Here is a 13,190-nt window from a genome sequence, read left to right as displayed (position 1 = left end):
TGTGACTGCTTGTTAATTAGAGAAGGCATAGGCGTAGCTGTGTGGTTAAGAAGCTTGCTTCCCAGTCATGTAGTATTCCGTCTACCAAATCCACTCACAAGGCTTTGGTTGACCCGAAGCTATAGTGGAAGACACATGCCCAAGGTGCCACGCAGTGGGACTGAACCTGGAACCATGTGGTTCATAAGCAAGCTACTTACCACACAGCCACTCCTGTGCCTATGTAGAAATATGTATTCATTATGATTTATAATCCATGAAATCCAAAATTCGACCAAAAATGTCAATTTAACAAATTTTCAATTGCATTGCAAAGCCTGAAAAAGTAGTTAACCACAAAATTCTTTACACACCTTTGTTTTAACCCTAATTCACAACAAAATATCAATTCTTGGTTACCAATTTCAAAAGTTGCATTTTTCGCTCCACCTTAATATATATGTGTTTATATGTGTAGCCTTGTCTTGACATCACATAGTGGTTACAAACAAACATTATTATCATATAAGCCATGCTGTTTGTTTATTTTGTGAAAAGCATGTCTAACCATGGGGAGATATTACCTCACCTAGAAACACGTGAGGATTGACAACAGGAAGGGCAGCTAGCTGTAGAAAATCTACATCAACAAAATTCTGTCTGATCCATTCAAGCATGGAAAAGTAAATGTTAAACAATGATGATGATGTTGCTTAAGGCATTAATTTTTTACTTTAATTTTATATGTATCAATATATTAATAAAACACCTATTAGATTTTTTTTTGTCTACTTAATAATTTGAGTGTAATTTCAACTATTATAATATTGTTTCATAGACCACAGAGATCAATAAGATTATAGCAAATGCTGAAACTTTCCTCAAGGCACAACAGTTAGCTGTAGAAATAGCTGCCAATTTATGTTCTGAAGGTAAGTTTTGGGGGTTTTCTTACGATTCATACACTTACAATGTGATGTTTTTTCTTTTTGGTTGAACAAAAGAACAAATCTTGAACAGAACAGATTTAAAAGTAGATATAATAATAATAATAATTGTGTACAGTGCTCAGGTGCACTACAACTCATCTAAAGTGTATATATAATCAGGTGTAGTTTCGGCGGATTTCGGAAAGCATGAGGGCCTTAAAGGATGCAGTGTCATGGCAGTCAACAACTGACGCAGGCAGTTTATTCCATGCTTCAGCAACTCTGAGCGTGAAAAAATGTTTCCGAAAGTCATGGGAGCTGTGTTGTTTTCTGACTTTGTAGGCATGTCCACGTGTGTTAGACACATGGAGATCAAAAAGGTGTTCAGTGTTGTTGTTGGTGAGGTGGTTGATAACCTTGTGGGTATTTACCAAGTCCGTCGCCAGACGCCGGAGCTTCAGTGAAACCATGCCCAGGGAAACAAGGCGCTCAGAATATGGTAGGTGTCTGATGGAGGGTATGCGTTTGGTTGCACGTCTCTGGACAGATTCCAGGAGGTCAATGTTCTGAGCAAGATAGGGATTCCAAACTGATGATGCGAATTCCAAGTGTGGTCGTACAATAGCTGTATACAGTTTTAAATAGATGGCTGGAGAGCGGCTAACAAAAGTCTTGCTGAGTGATGCCAAGACACCCTCGGCCTTCTTGACAATTTTAGAGATATGCTTTGTCCAACGCAGATCACTGCTGACAGTGATGCCTAGGTCACGCTCGCAAGAGGATTTCTTGATATCAGTGTTGTGGAGGGAGTATGTGGACGCAGGGTTTTTTCTCCCAAAATGCATGGTGGTACACTTGTCCACAGCCAGTTTCAGTTGCCAGTCTGTGATCCATTGCTGCATTGTGTCTAGGTCTGATTGCAGGAAAGAGTTGTAGACATCAGGATCAGTCCTCTTGATTTCAAGGTACAGCTTGATGTCGTCTGCATATTTCAATACTGTGGCATTCTTTAAATTGGCATCTATGTCATTAATGTATGCTACAAACAGGAGGGGACCAAGGACAGATCCCTGTGGTACACCCGATGACATCTCATATGGTGTAGAGTGCTGTCCTAGAACTGTGACTACCTCCTTTCGGCTGAGGATGAAGGATTTCAACCAGTTAAAAAGGTCATCCTAGATGTTGAAAACAAATCAATTTCTTTTAAAATCTATATTTCTATTTGAAAAGATGACTTCATAAAAAATTGATGAGTGTAAGATGGTTTAATTTTAAAATTGGATCTTTTCTGTTACTAATTATTTGATTTTTGAGTGAGTAGGTTTGATAAATGTATTTGCCAGACAAGGTAACTGAGGCAAGCAGGTTTGTGTTACATCTGCGACCATGCAAAGGTACCAGCTTCAAGTGTTTAGTTGATTGCACCAACCCTAGTACATATTTCAGTTTGAACCTTATTTTACCAATCTGTTTGCTGAATGACTGAGTTTTACCTGATTTTTTAACATTATTAAAGTACACACATACAGAATATACTGGGTACTTTTCATGCAACTCTAAGGAGCCCCTATAACCGAAGTAGAATAGGAGCAAGAGCACAGGGATTCTAAGCAGAGTTACAATAAACTTATTTTAAAACTTACACTGTGAAAATGACTGTATTCTTGATTTAATCCTTTAGTGTTTGCATTATTCTGCCAAAATTAATGCTTTTTTATCCACATTGTTTTGAAGTAATCATGCATTATCTTGTAGCTATGAGATTTTGATGAGGTAGCTGTTAATTTTTAAAACGATATTGTAGGGTTGGTGTGAGAGACCAGATCTGGCCAGTATGAACATAAAACAGGCAGAATACTTTTGGCCAGATCTGACCAGTTTAAATGCTGAAGGGTTAAAGGTCAATTGAACTTTTCTCTCTTCACAGTACAGGAGATACATTATACTTTGTATTAATCGAAAACAATGTTAGAGGCTAAAGGAGTGGCTGTGTGGTAAGTAGCTTGCTTACGAACCACATGGTTCCGGGTTCGGTTCCACTGCGTGGCACCTTGGGCAAGTGTCTTCTACTATAGCCTCAGGTCGACCAAAGCCTTGTGAGTGGATTTGGTAGACGGAAACTGAAAGAAACCCGTCATATATATATATATATATGTGTGTGTGTGTATATGTTTGTGTGTCTGTGTTTGTCCCCCAACATCGCTTGACAACTGATGCTGGTGTGTTTACGTCCCCGTAACTTAGCAGTTTGGCAAAAGAGACCGATAGAATAAGTACTAGGCTTACAAAGAATAAGTCCTGGGGTCGATTTGCTTAACTAAAAAGGCGGTGCTCCAGCATGGCCGCAGTCACATGACTGAAACAAGTAAAAGAGTAAATTATATTAGTTATCAGACTTTCATGTTGTTCATTCTACAGTGTGTGTGTGTATTGATCGTTCTTTCTGTTTATTCAGTACATATATAAACCTTGGTTTTCACACTTCACAATAGGCCGTTAAGAAAAATGTTTAATGATTTTTGCCATTCCAGATGATGATTATGAAGTAGGTAGTGAAGAATCAATGTCATCTGATGAAGTTGTTTGTGATGTTGATATGGAAACTAATGAATCTAGTTCTGTATTGGTAAGTTATCCTTTATATTGCTGCCCAAGTAAGTACACTTTTTTTAAACTTCCAATGCCAGTGTTTTCACAATCACATTACACTCCACCCTGATACCACCTCAACTTACTCAGTTGCTATATTCTTTAGATTTAAATATACCCCTATCCAGAGTGTACAGAATTAGCTCTTATCTCCACCAATGTCTAATTATACTAGTCAATCCGTTTTTGATAGGAACCCTTTTGGAATCCCCAAGAAGGCAAACCTTTTTGATCATAATAAAAAACTCCTTATCTCTAACACCTCCAACGTTCAACGGTTGATTGTTGATGATGAGTAATAAAAGAAGTCATCTACTGCATTATCTTTAGTCTTTGTTAACGAACATTAATATGACTTGCAAACAGTCATATCAACCATTCTAATTTTCTATATAAATAATCTTTATCCTTACTACAGTTCTATAAAATCCATAGTGTTGTAGTGAATATTGTCAAATAACTTGCCATAACAGCATAAATGATAGTGAACCCCATAGGATTAAACAGATACAGTAATACCTCACTGAGCATGCAGTACTATATCTACTTAGAATCCATCTACCACCTTGAAGACAATAACCTCATAAAAACCAAGTTTTTTTTTCTTGTTGCCATCTCTTCATCAGTCAAGCATTTGTTTTGAATCTTTTCCCAATTTTGCTATGATTATCACTATTCACTTCAAATAGCTAGTGAATGCACAGTGGTGTACATATATAGTGGATGGTGTAACCAAGCTATAGTAGAAGAAGAGATGGACCAATTGGGTCTGTTGGTGGAGTTGTCATACTAAACTGCAGAGATGTAGATGTGAGAATATCTAAATGTAAAGAGTAAAGCATACCTAGTGGTATTTATTCTAACTCATTACATTCTGAGTTCAAATTCTGCAGGGGTCAACTTTGCTTTATATCCCTTTGGTGGTTGCTAAAATACAGTACCAATCAAGTACTAGGACAAATGTAATGAATCACCCCGCTTCCCTCTAAAAAATTGCTCACTTTATGCCAAAATTTGAGACAATTATTATTATTATTATTATTATTATTATTATGAAGAAACTATTTGCTCATTGTAACAAAGAATAGATGCAGCATGCATCTTTTTTATTGGGTACACATACTAAACTATGTACAAGTAACACTACTGTGGACTTCACCAGTAATGTTGGAGAACTAAATAAGAGAAGTGAGATAGGAATCCCCTGCTACTAATACTGTGAGTGGTGGCTTCATTAATAAACAAGGGTAGTGGTGATGACTGAAGGAAAAAATGCATGTACAAGGGGGTACCCCCAAAAAACTGGAATTTCATAATATTATTTTATTGACTTAGTTTTACATGCTTACACTTTTATCGCTTTCAAAGTATTCTCTATTTGAAGCAATGCATCAGTCCAGACATGTTTTCCACTCTTCAAAGCAGTGCTGGAACTCTTGTGAACTGCTACCTTTTAATGCCTCCGTCGTTTTTTTCTTCACCTTTTCCACATCTGCAAATTCTGTAGCACCAGCTTTCATCACCAGTGATGACCTTTGAAAAAAGGTCCAGATCAACTTCCAACTGTTTTTTCAGTTCACGATATGCATTCAGTCATGACTGCTTTTGATATTCCATAAGCAAGCAAGGCACAAATTTTATTGCAATTCTTTTCATTCCCAATTCCTCACTCAAATTTCGTTGGCAGGAGCTCCAGGACACATCAGTCATATCAACAAGTTGGCCAGTTGGTTGGTGATGTTCGCTCTGAACGAGTTTGGTTTTCAAGTGAGAAGTGACAATTCCTAAAGCATGAAAACCACTTGTAGACTTGTGTTTTGCTCATGGCAGCATCCTTGTAAGTTGTTTTAAGCATGGCAACTGTTTCAGCCATCGTTTTCCCCAGCAGAAAACAGAATTCATGTTCCTTCATTTCAGCCATCGCAAAAATTGACAAACGGGAGAAGTACTGCAAAGCAAAGATGCATCACATGGCAGTACAACTTCACTGAATAACACTGGTCGGCAGACTGATGCCTGAGGGTTGCATCAAATGGATTCTAGTGGCAGAAGCCTGATCTGCAATGGGCTTGTCCCACAGAGAACGTTTCGGGTTACTTTTGGGTACCTCCTCATATTTCAGCAATGTTTAGTTATTTGTTAATATGCAAAATGGTACTTACACAAGAAATATATAATCTTGAAAGTTGATTTATCATTTACAGACAGCTAAAAACTGTTTTTCAAGACATTTCTTGTTAACTCATCATCATCATCATCATTTAGCATCCGTTTTCCATGCTAGCATGGGTTGGACGGTATTTCATTATTTCTACGTAACTTCTACTTTCACTTTCATTCATTTTTAAACATTGAAGTCGTTTTATTGTTGTAATTAAACTTGAATGCATTTCTCATTTCTGTCTTTATCTAGCCTCCTTGTTGTCTTCCATCTGAACTGCACCATTGTTTTGTGAAATTTGATATTCTCAATCATGTAAGTAATGAGTCACCAGTTTCCTTCTTATATTTATTTCCTCCTTCTCCACTTTCTACTACTACTACTGCTACTGCTGCTGTATGTGTGTGTGTGTACATGTAAATATATGTGTCTGTGTGTCTCTGTTTGTCCCCTACCACTGCATGACAACCAGTGTTGGTGTGTTTACATCCCATTAATTTAGCAGTTCAGCAAAAGAGACCGATAGAATAAGTACCAGGTTTTAAAAAATAAGCCCTGGGGTTGATTCATTCAACTAAGGATTCCTTAAGGGGTGCCCCAGTATGGCTGCAGTCTGATGACTGAAATAAGTAAAAGATAAAAGATATGGAGTTTCAAGAATGTACAAATAATTGAAGTAGCTGTTTAGCTTGTTTGAACCCTAAAGTGAAACTGAAAATAGAGAAATAATAATCTCAATGAAATATGGTTTTTCTTTTATTAGATTGATAATATCTTTTTGAAACTAGGTTCTAAAGAAAGTCGAATGTCCTCCATTGTCAACCAGTTGCCCTTTGAATACACCAAACAAAAGGATTGCCAAATGGTTTGTATATTTTATTATTATTATCGTTATTAAGGTAGCCAACTATCAGCATCATTACCATGCTGGACAAAATGTTTAGTAGTATTTCTGTTGACTCTTTATGTTCTGAGTTCAAATGCTGCTGAGGTTGGTTTTACCTTTTGGTTTTCTGGGGTTAATAAAATAAGTGTCAGTTGAGCATTGGGGTTGATGTAATCAACTACCCCCTCCACCAAAATTTCAGGCTTTGTATCTATAGTAGAAAAAATTTTTTATTGTTATTATTCATTTCAGTGATGATGACAAATCTGTTGTCTTTTGTAGAAGTTTTTGCCTGCTTCTTAGGACTAACCAGCACTTGACTGCCATTGGCACAAATTCCCTTTCCACATCAGTCGTTGAAGGTTTCATTTGCATAGAAACAATTTAGAAATTATAAACAATCATCTTCGGCGTCATCATCATCATCATCATCAAGGTGGCAAGCTGGTAGAATCGTTAGTATGCTGGGCATTTCTTCTGTCTCCATGTTCTGAGTTCAAATTCCACCAAGGTCAACTTTGCCTTTCATCCTTTTGGGATCAATAAATTAAGTACCAGTGAAACACTGGGGTTGATGTAATTGTCAAGCTCCTTCTCCCAAAATTTCAGGCTTTGTGCTTTTAGTAAAAAGGATGATGATGATTATTATTATTGAGTGAGAGAGCAGTTCATGCCATCAAAGTGACACTGGGGTAAAATATACGAAGCCCAATATACCCATCATGACTACCCGTCTGATAAGGGTACACCAGGCACATGCATCACAACCATATGTGCACGATATGGTGATCTCATATCGAGATAAATAGCACATGACCTTGCAGGTGGGGCCCAGTTAGAATTTTCTTCAGGTTGAGTAGCCCATCCTGCTCAAAAGGTCCCTGAATAAGGGTTGTTTAAGGATGTTGAAAGAACCACCCATGTTTCCAGAGGTGAATTATTCAAACCCCAAAGAATCCCTCTCAATACATGGCTATGATGCTCCCTGACTACTTCTGCTCGTGATCAGAAATGCACATATCGTCAGCCACTAAGGGACATGCTCAACTGGTTATGGTCAAACAACTGACAAGCAAATCTGTGGTATTGAGCAGAATATTTGCTGTAGCCCATCATTTATACCAAGACAAAACAATGTACATGATATTATTATTATTGTAGCCGTTGCCAGCCTCGCCTGGCCCCCGTGCTGGTGGCATGTAAAAAGCACCATCTGATCATGGCTGTCTGACAGCCTCGTCTGGCACTTGTGCCGGTGGCACGTAAAAAGCACCCACTACACTCACGGAGTGGTTGGCGTTAGGAAGGGCATCCAGCCGTAGAAACATTGCCAGATCAGACTGGGCCTGGTGCAGCCTTCTGGCTTTCCAGACCCCAGTTGAACCATCCAACCCACGCTAGCATGGAAAGCAGACGCTAAACGAAGATGATGAAAATTATTATTATTATTATCATCATTATCATTATTATTATTAAGGTTGCAAGTTGGCAGAATAATTAGTATATTTGGCAAAATGCTTAACATTCTGAGTTCAAATTCCACTAAGGTTGACTTTGCCTTTCATTCTTTCAAGGTAGATAAAATAAGTACAGTTGAGCACTGGGCTTGATGTAACTGACTTACCCTCTTCCTAAGATTGTTGGCCATGTGCCAAAATTTGAAATTACCATTACCTCTACCTTAGCGAAGGCAGAGGTATTGTTTTCAGTCATATTTGTTTGTTTGTCTGTGGACAAGATATCTCAAGAACTGCTGGATGGATTTGGATGAAACTTTCAAAGATGTTTGGCCTCGTGACTGGCATGAATTGATTAGACTTGAGATTGATCCAGTACCAGACAAGAATTCAGGATCATTTTTCTTGTTTTTTTAGTTAATTTTTGAGAGCTGTCAGGTTCATTTTTAGTATTCTTGTTTGTGAGTGCAACCGAGTTTATTTCAGATATTCTCACTTTTGGTATTGCCTTGGCATAGGTTTGTGCTCTCTGAGTGCTCGTTATTATTACTATTATTAAGGCAACCAACTGGCAGAGTCTTTAGCATGTTAGGCAATGTGCTTAAAGGTTAGGCTAAAGAGAGAGTGTGTGTTTGTATATTAGTTTAAACAAGTTGGCCAACAAACACTGAGAGAGTGTGTTTGCATGCACAGACCAACTTCTATTTAAGGCAGCTAACTTCTTTCTGATTAACTTAGAAATGGAACTTTCTTATATAATGTTCAGTTAGGCTCCAGAGAAAAGTTTGCTGTGAATTTTCTGAGCCAAGTTAAGCTAATAAAAAGAGTTGAGCTGACTTTGTTAAATTGGGTAAGTTTGTCTACTGCGATTAAGTTTTACAGATTGAATAGAAACTAATAATGTTTTTATAGCTAATATATGCGTATATAGGTTTGTCTGTGTGAATTAGTAACTAATAGAAACTACAGAGAGTTAGTGATGGTTTAATCACTAGATGTCCTTTGTTCTGTAGTTGAATAAAATTACAGAAAAATAGGAGAAAGCTGGATTCTTTTGACCATAAAGAAAAATACTATTCATATAACACTTTTCAACATAATTTTCGAGAGGATCATTAGAAACAGTAGTTAATGTATCGGACACTTTGGATAGAAATGTTGATTCTGTGCTATTTCAATTTATTTTTGTTTCTCTTCTGATGTTTTTGTCTGTGGACAGCTATATTCTTCATAACTGTGTGTAACCGTTTGTTTTTTAAAGTTGATCCTTTCATATTTATGTTTTAAGTTTTTGTAATCTGCAATGTTGCAGAAATAGTTTTATTGATACAATATACCTGAGTCATTTTAATGTTGCATTATTATGTTCATTAAACCAAACTTATTTTTTGTTTGTAGTCTCTTTCAACTCCGTGTCCACGCTTTACTCAGTGCTGCTAATATGATCTCATCACTTAGTATTGAAACTATTGGTGGAATTGAACGATTGCATAGCATCTGGACTGGACTTGTCCGTATGTGTCACATGAAACAAGGTAAACAACATTGAATAGCTTTCATTTACCATGAACTTTTTTTATTTAAAATTTCTTTTCATTTTACTGTTTTACGTCAATTCAAGGGGGAACAACTGTTTTTATGACTAAATATTATTTCTACCACTACTAACCAGTAAACTGTAGTTACCTGTGTTTTGTCTCAAACAAACTGGATTTACAAACAGCATTATTTACCTTGCACGAAAGCACAACACAAATGCTGTGACTTTAGTCGTAAACCTTGTACTTCAGATCTTGTCTGTAGTCTGGTATCTCCACTTTACAGAGTTAGAGAAATAGACTTTAGTTTAATGCTAGCATAAACTTTTCAGATCACCACCAATGCCCTCAGATTCTCAATTTTACCCTCTCTCTCTCATTTTGTTTTCCTAAATTACAATATGATTTCTCCTTAGCAATTTGATTTAATATTGGAGTCAATCAATGTCTCACAATTGATAACTGAATGATATTTTATTTAAGCACTTGTGGATGGTAAAGTTTCACCTAAAACGACCTTTCAAATATGCTTTAACTGTATAAGCAGGATGTTGTTACTATCAGACCATGTACTACCAGAATGTATGTGTAATTAAATATGTTTGGTTCATAATCCTGAATATTTCAAAACTGAGATCAAATATTAAAAGACTGAAAAATCAAACAAATGCAATAATATCAAAAGATTCAAAAGTTTGAATTTTGAAATATTTTAAGGAAAATATATGAAGAAAAATGGTCTTGAGAAACATTTATTTTATTAAAAAGGAGTTTATTTGAGAAGCATATTATAACATATTGGTATTACAGGAGTACAATATCAAAGATACAATTTAAAAGGTCATCATCATGGTGCTCTTCCTCCTTCTCAACATCCTCATCATCAGTAGTGGAGTTGCATACTGTGAAAGCATGGTTGTGGTGTATTGTTGGTCACAGTCAAATGGCTGAAACAAAAGATAAAAGATGTATATATACTGTAAAAACCCGTGTAATTTATGCACTTTTTTTCACAAAAATAAAAATAAACTTTAGTGAGTGCGTAAATTACATGAATAGATTGTTTGCAGAATATTTTTTAAAAATTGTTTTTGTTGGCAAAAGATGACGCAAAATTTTCATACTGGAAGTTGACTTATTTAATGTCAGAATAGGTTTTTACGGAAAAAATAATGGCTTAAATATAATGAAGTTGACTTTTATTTTTCTGTACGGTCTAATGCTTACTTTTTTTGTATAAGTTTTGACGTGCATGCTGATAAACACAGTATGGGCCATATTTTACATTGCTTGGAGTTTCTACCTATTGCAGTGGAGCACCATTGACATACATACATTTTGTTGGTAATTCTTATCAACAACTTTTCCTGTAATCATGATTTGAGAAGGCACACAGCAGTATGCTAAAGATCGGACATAATCTCTTGTGAGAAAGAAATGTAATATAAAGTTTATTATAAAGAAAACAAACACTTTGTAATATAACAGTTTTCAATGTGATACCTGGTAAACAGAAATTATTTTTATTTAATAAAAATTTAATAAAATCTAATCATAAGTGAAATTATGCTAAATACAACTAAATTAAAAACCTTTTTTCCCTGGCTGTATCAGCAATTCTGTAAAATTTTGGGTGCAAATTTTACATGAGTAGAAGCTTTTTTTTAACCAATTTTATCCTGAAAATCACCAGCGTAAATTACACAAGTGCACAAATTACATGGATTTTTACAGTGTATATGTGTGTGTGTGTGTGTGTGTGTAGAGGCACGTGGCTTAGTGGTTAGGGTGTCAGCATCAAGATTGTGGTTTCGATTCCTGGAGCGAGCGACGCGTTGTGTTCTTGAGCAAAACACTTCATTTCACGTTGCTCCAGTCCACTCAGCTGGCAAAAATGAGTAATGCTGCGATGGACTGGCATCCCATCCAGCTGGGAAATACATACGCCATTGAAACCGGGAAACCGGGCTCATGAGCCTGGCTAGGCCTTAAAAGGGCGCATTTATTATTTATTATATATCTGTGTGTGTGTGTGTGTGTGTGTGTGGAAAAGTGAATGTAAAATGATGATGGTAGAAGTGTTTTTACAATTTTTTTCTTGATTTTTTTGTTAATTTGAAGTGTTTAAGTGGTACTTGTAGACCATTTATGAGCAGGGAGGAATTTCGAAGCAAATCAGTTTAAGAGTGAAGTATCTGGGAGTATTAAAAATAGGTTTCATAAAATGTTATGAAATACTCAGTGGTGAAGTTATGTCAGCCAGGTAGACTGATGCAGACTAAATAATGTTCCTGATCTACAAAGTATAATTAGACACTAACAACCTCAACAGTTTAATATCATTGGTCTTCAGACTTTTTATCAGTTTCAAAACAAGAGAATTAGGAATTACTCTTAGTTGGAGTGTGAGTCTGAAAAATATTTTGCTGGAAACAAGTTCAGTTTTAATAATTGTTTAGTTTGAAGAGGAGAGCCAGTGTCTGTACATTTTGCAAACCCTCCCAAACTGGTGAGGTCAGCATGGGGTTGATATTTAGTCATATGATGATAGCATTAGTGAAAATATAGTTTATGAGGGATTTTTAACCCTGTGAGAAAAGTACTTAACTACATGTTTTGCTATATGTGTGTGGATTGGCATCTGGGCTTATAATATCTACATTGTTAAATCCAGTGTGAAAAAATTTGTTCGATTGTGATGATGATGATATTGTTTTTGATGAATCTTTTCCAATCTATATCTTTAAAAATAAATGCACCCTTTTAAAGCCTAGCCAGGCTCATGGACCCGGTTTCTATGGCATATGTGTTCCCCAGCTGGACGGGATACCAGTCCATCGCAGTGTTACTCATTTTTGCTAGCTGAGTGGACTGGAGCAACGTGAAATGAAGTGTTTTGCTCAAGAACACAACGCGCTGCCCAGTCCAGGAATCGAAACCACAATCTTACGATCATGGTGCTGACACCCTAACCACTAAGCCATGCGCCTCCACAATCTATATCTTTACTGATGTATAAACTTTTTCAGTTCTCTTCCTGTGCATATATTTTGTATACTGTTCATGTAGTTTTGCTTACTTTTTCTGATGAGTTGTAGTGCACCTGAGCATTGTTTGTCATAAGTTCATCATTGTTATTATTGTTAGTTAAATCTCTGATCATCTTTTCCTATTTAATACGACAGATTCAGAGATAAACTGTGATGTTGACTATCTAGAAGCTGTGAGCAGTGCTTTGTCAGCCGTGGCTCAGAAATTTGCAGAGTGCAAAACTATTAAGGTGAGTAGTGACATGAACTTGGGGGGGTTTCTCCATTTCTCTGGAACAGACATAAATGCCAAGATATACCAATTTAGATTAGTTTTCAGGAATCAACATTAATAAACAGGGTAGGCCAAAAATCACGCACCAAAACATTGACATTTTATTTATATTATGTTATTATTGTTATTATTATTATTATCATCATCAAGGCAGCAAGCTGGCAGAATCATTAGCACTCTGCACGAAATACTTGGCGGTATTTCACCCATTGCTGCTTTCTGAGTTCAAATTCCACTAAAGTTGACATTGCCTTTCATCCTTTC

The 13,190-nt window shown here is 36.4% G+C and overlaps 1 protein-coding gene across 2 annotated transcripts in view; it reads left to right on the top strand.

Moving 5' to 3' along the window:
- Positions 1–13,190, top strand: part of LOC115216484 (HEAT repeat-containing protein 3) — a 50,895-nt gene that overhangs the window by 28,712 nt on the left and 8,993 nt on the right. For both annotated transcript variants that reach the window (XM_029785903.2, XM_036506662.1), the window contains 6 exons: positions 818–911; positions 3,443–3,537; positions 5,974–6,036; positions 6,510–6,586; positions 9,463–9,599; positions 12,788–12,882. In XM_029785903.2, the coding sequence (XP_029641763.1) occupies positions 818–911; positions 3,443–3,537; positions 5,974–6,036; positions 6,510–6,586; positions 9,463–9,599; positions 12,788–12,882 (561 nt within the window). The remainder of the gene's footprint in view (positions 1–817; positions 912–3,442; positions 3,538–5,973; positions 6,037–6,509; positions 6,587–9,462; positions 9,600–12,787; positions 12,883–13,190) is intronic.

The sequence above is a fragment of the Octopus sinensis genome, linkage group LG10 (assembly GCF_006345805.1).
Source record: "Octopus sinensis linkage group LG10, ASM634580v1, whole genome shotgun sequence".
NCBI lineage: Eukaryota > Metazoa > Mollusca > Cephalopoda > Octopoda > Octopodidae > Octopus > Octopus sinensis.
Note: the sequence above shows the minus strand (reverse complement) of the source record. Positions and strands in the feature narration are given on the sequence as shown.